The sequence below is a fragment of the Tupaia chinensis genome, unplaced genomic scaffold, assembly GCF_000334495.1.
Source record: "Tupaia chinensis unplaced genomic scaffold, TupChi_1.0 Scaffold000231_1, whole genome shotgun sequence".
NCBI classification, from domain to species: domain Eukaryota; kingdom Metazoa; phylum Chordata; class Mammalia; order Scandentia; family Tupaiidae; genus Tupaia; species Tupaia belangeri.
Genome location: NW_006159706.1, coordinates 1,531,077 through 1,535,338, shown reverse-complemented (window position 1 = coordinate 1,535,338; position 4,262 = coordinate 1,531,077). Strand labels below are relative to the sequence as shown.

The 4,262-nt window shown below is 51.5% G+C and overlaps 1 protein-coding gene across 3 annotated transcripts in view; it reads left to right on the top strand.

Annotated features, from left to right (window-relative positions):
* Positions 1–4,262, top strand: part of ITGAL (integrin subunit alpha L) — a 79,173-nt gene that overhangs the window by 69,140 nt on the left and 5,771 nt on the right. For all 3 annotated transcript variants that reach the window (XM_006148161.3, XM_027771721.1, XM_027771722.1), the window contains 3 exons: positions 633–708; positions 2,977–3,091; positions 3,402–3,409. In XM_006148161.3, the coding sequence (XP_006148223.1) occupies positions 633–708; positions 2,977–3,091; positions 3,402–3,409 (199 nt within the window). The remainder of the gene's footprint in view (positions 1–632; positions 709–2,976; positions 3,092–3,401; positions 3,410–4,262) is intronic.

The window sequence follows — 4,262 nt, the reverse complement described above, 5'->3', positions numbered from 1 at the left end:
AGTTGGCGTAATGGCTGTGTCACTAGACTCCCACGTAGTCGACCACGGTTCAAGTCCCAGACCAAGTGGCTTAAACTCATGCCGGGTGCGTGTGCATGTGTGCCCAAGATCCCAAGAGGAGAATGAAGAAGAAGGGATTGTGGCATGGCCATCCCCCTGGGGGGTGATTTCTTGCTTTCTGTCTCTCTGTCCCTCTCTCTCTGTCTTTCTGGCAAATACACATGCACTGTAGCAAAAACCTCTCCCAAAAAAAAGAAAGAAAGAAAGTCATTAAGTCATTAGAAGAAGGTCACCCAGCAGCCAGCAGCCAGCAGTGTACATTGGAGAATGGGGCAGGAGAGGGAGTCCAAGACTGGTGCATGTTCTAGAAAACAAGCAGGGCCTGGTGGAGACACTGGCAAGGTGGTGGGAGGACACAGCTCCAAGGCATGCCCCCGGGCTGCAGTCATCTCCCTCCACTTGGGACTTTGGGCAAGAGGCAGCCCCTCTGGGAGCCTTAGTTCTCAGAGGGCAGTAGCAAGTCATTGCAATACCATGCCACTGCAACCTCCAACCCGGTGACTGGCCACTCAGGCATCCTAGAGTTCGCGCTGCCACCTCTTCCACCTTCTATCTCTGTTCTCTCTCCACAGCATGGAAAACTCCACTCTCTACATCAGTTTCACTCCCAAAGGTCCCAAGGTCCACCAAGTCAAGCACATCTACCAGGTATGAGCCTCAGTGGGAAAGGTCCTTAAAGTCACACCTACTCAACCCTGTCCTGGGTCCTGACCATGCACACACACTGGACACTGTCCCCATCCCAGAGACCAGCCTTCATCTCAGTTCTCCCCAGCCTCACTGCCTCCACACGAATGCTTCCCGTGGCAGCATGCTCCCTAACACCCATCCACCTGGGCCTGGTATTTATAGAATCACACACTGTGTTGGTGAGAAGGGCTCTGGGAGACAACCTGGTTTTTCATTCACACGTTTAACGACCCACTGCTCTAGTTTAGGTACTTTGCTAGATGCTAGGTCAGCAATAAATAAGACAGGGACCCTGTCCCACACAGAGCCAAGTTCTGTGCCTGGTGTGGTGTCTGTGCAAACCCGTGTAATCCACACCACAAGCTCGGAGTCTGTCAGGTGAGCATCGTCATTCCTGTTTCAAAGAATCTGCAGCTCAGACAGGGCAGTCACTGGCCCAGGTTACGGCGCTAGGAAGAGGAAGAGGTCAGATTTAAGCATGTATTCGAACTCCAAAATTCACACATTTAACTTGTAAGCTAATGACCTGTCGTTTCTTGTGCAATCTGGCCAGGGCTGTAATGGCGATGTTGGTTACGGGGGCTGCCCCCAAGTGCTTAGACGTAACCTCTGAGAGAGGAGTACATCAGTCAAGTCAAAGCATTTTCATTTTACTGTGGAGGAAACCTGTAGTGTAGTGTGCTGTCGTAAAAGCGAGCTTCAGAAAGTTCATAGAGGGACTGGCAGGTGGTGTGGTGGTTAAGGTGCTGGACTCCCACATGGCCAACTGCAGTTCGAGTCCCAGACCTGGTGGCTTGCTTTCTTGCTTTCCCTCCCTCTCTCTCTGTGTCTCTCTCGGACAAGTGCATCTGCCCTATAGCAAATAAATGAATAAATAATAAAATTTTAAAAGTTTATAGAAAAAATATATTATGGGAAAACATGCATGAATTTCCCTTTTATTGTTTTTTGCACCAAAAAGAACCTTGTCCTTTCATTCCTTTTATCCATGAGCTTTTGAAAAGAATTCTCTATTTATTATTATTGTTATTTTTAAAATTTGCTATAGGACATGTGCACTCACCAGAGAGAGACCGGGGGGCAGGGGAAGATGAGAAAGCAGGCCCGTAAGTCCAGGACTTGAACCGCAGTTTGCCATATGGGAGCCCAGCACCTTAACCACCGTGCCACCTGCTGGCCCTTTCCATGAGTTTTTGAAGCCCCCTCATCTAATACAGTGTAGTGTAGTATCATACCCTCTCAGAGACATTCACTGGTGCCACTCCCAGTACTGCTTTATAACGCGCAGGTCGCCCAGCCCTAGTCCAGATAGCTCTTTTGTTTGGGGGGGTGCGATTTTTGCTACAGGGCACATGTGCTCACCAGAGAGATAGAGATGGAGAAATCACCCCCCAGGGAGGATGGCCACAGTGCAGTCCCTTCTCCATTCCCCTCTTGGAATCTTGGCCATGCACACACGCACGCCTGGCGTGAGTTTCAAGCTGCTGGGTCCGGGATTCAAACCATGGTTGGCCATGTGGGAGTCCAGTGCCTTAACTATCGTGCCACCTGCTGGCCCCCAGATAGCTCTTTTTATATAAAAGGTACTCAGGAAATGTTTCCTAATTCAGTTAAGTTGCCCAAATGAGTCTTGTCTAGCGTGCATTGTGCAAATATTATTTTTGCATCTATCCTTGTTAAATGGCATGCATTCAGTACTCCTTCAAAATGTACTTTTTGTAAGGTCTGTTATGTGGTAAGCCTTGGGTCAAGCAATGGGGATTTGGAGGTGAGGTGAGACTCAGCTGCTCTCGCGAAGCCCCCGTCTGGTAGATAGGGACCTACAAGCAGATACTTGTCATCCTGCTAGTGCTGTTCTGAGTCTGCAAATGCGGGAGGGGGAAGCTGCCCTGTCCCGGGGAGTCACCCAGACCTTCAGACACAAAACTGGGGCAGGACTTTGCAGGATGTGTGAGGGTTTCTCACAGAGAGCAGAGAAGAACATTCGAGCAGCGGTACACACGCTGTATGGTGCATGGTACACACGCCGTAGACCTTGAGGATGAGAGCCAGTGTGGCTGATCATTACATGCTGCCTCACAGATGGCAGGCCCTGGGGACTCGGCCAGCAAGGACTAGAAGAGCCATGCAAGGACCTGCAGAGTGCGGGGCGGTGGTGTGTTGTGTGGAAGGGTGTCTGGGGCGTCTGACGCTCAGGACTCCACAGTCCCTTGTCCTCTGTGCCAGGTGAGAATTAAGCCCTTCGATCACGACCACAACCCACCCGCCCTGGAGGCCTTGGTGAGGGTGCCACAGCCTCCCAGCAAGGGGCCCGTCACGCACAAGTGGAGTGTGCAGATGGTGAGTGGAGTGCAGAGGTGGGAGAGGAGGCCCAGGTCTGGGGTGAGCCAACAGAGGGCAGCATGGATGTGTGGGGAGCAGTGAAGATGGGCAGATCCCAACCCTGTGGGACTCAGTGATGCCTGAATTCACCGAAGGCCCTAGGGAGGAAGCTCTGGACTCACGGAAGGCCCCAACACTCTAGAGACCGGGGGGCAGGGGAAGATGAGAAAGCAGGCCCGTAAGTCCAGGACTTGAACCGCAGTTTGCCATATGGGAGCCCAGCACCTTAACCACCGTGCCACCTGCTGGCCCTTTCCATGAGTTTTTGAAGCCCCCTCATCTAATACAGTGTAGTGTAGTATCATACCCTCTCAGAGACATTCACTGGTGCCACTCCCAGTACTGCTTTATAACGCGCAGGTCGCCCAGCCCTAGTCCAGATAGCTCTTTTGTTTGGGGGGGTGCGATTTTTGCTACAGGGCACATGTGCTCACCAGAGAGATAGAGATGGAGAAATCACCCCCCAGGGAGGATGGCCACAGTGCAGTCCCTTCTCCATTCCCCTCTTGGAATCTTGGCCACGCACACACACACGCCTGGCGTGAGTTTCAAGCTGCTGGGTCCGGGATTCAAACCATGGTTGGCCATGTGGGAGTCCAGTGCCTTAACTATCGTGCCACCTGCTGGCCCCCAGATAGCTCTTTTTATATAAAAGGTACTCAGGAAATGTTTCCTAATTCAGTTAAGTTGCCCAAATGAGTCTTGTCTAGCGTGCATTGTGCAAATATTATTTTTGCATCTATCCTTGTTAAATGGCATGCATTCAGTACTCCTTCAAAATGTACTTTTTGTAAGGTCTGTTATGTGGTAAGCCTTGGGTCAAGCAATGGGGATTTGGAGGTGAGGTGAGACTCAGCTGCTCTCGCGAAGCCCCCGTCTGGTAGATAGGGACCTACAAGCAGATACTTGTCATCCTGCTAGTGCTGTTCTGAGTCTGCAAATGCGGGAGGGGGAAGCTGCCCTGTCCCGGGGAGTCACCCAGACCTTCAGACACAAAACTGGGGCAGGACTTTGCAGGATGTGTGAGGGTTTCTCACAGAGAGCAGAGAAGAACATTCGAGCAGCGGTACACACGCTGTATGGTGCATGGTACACACGCCGTATACCTTGAGGATCACAGCCGCTGTTGC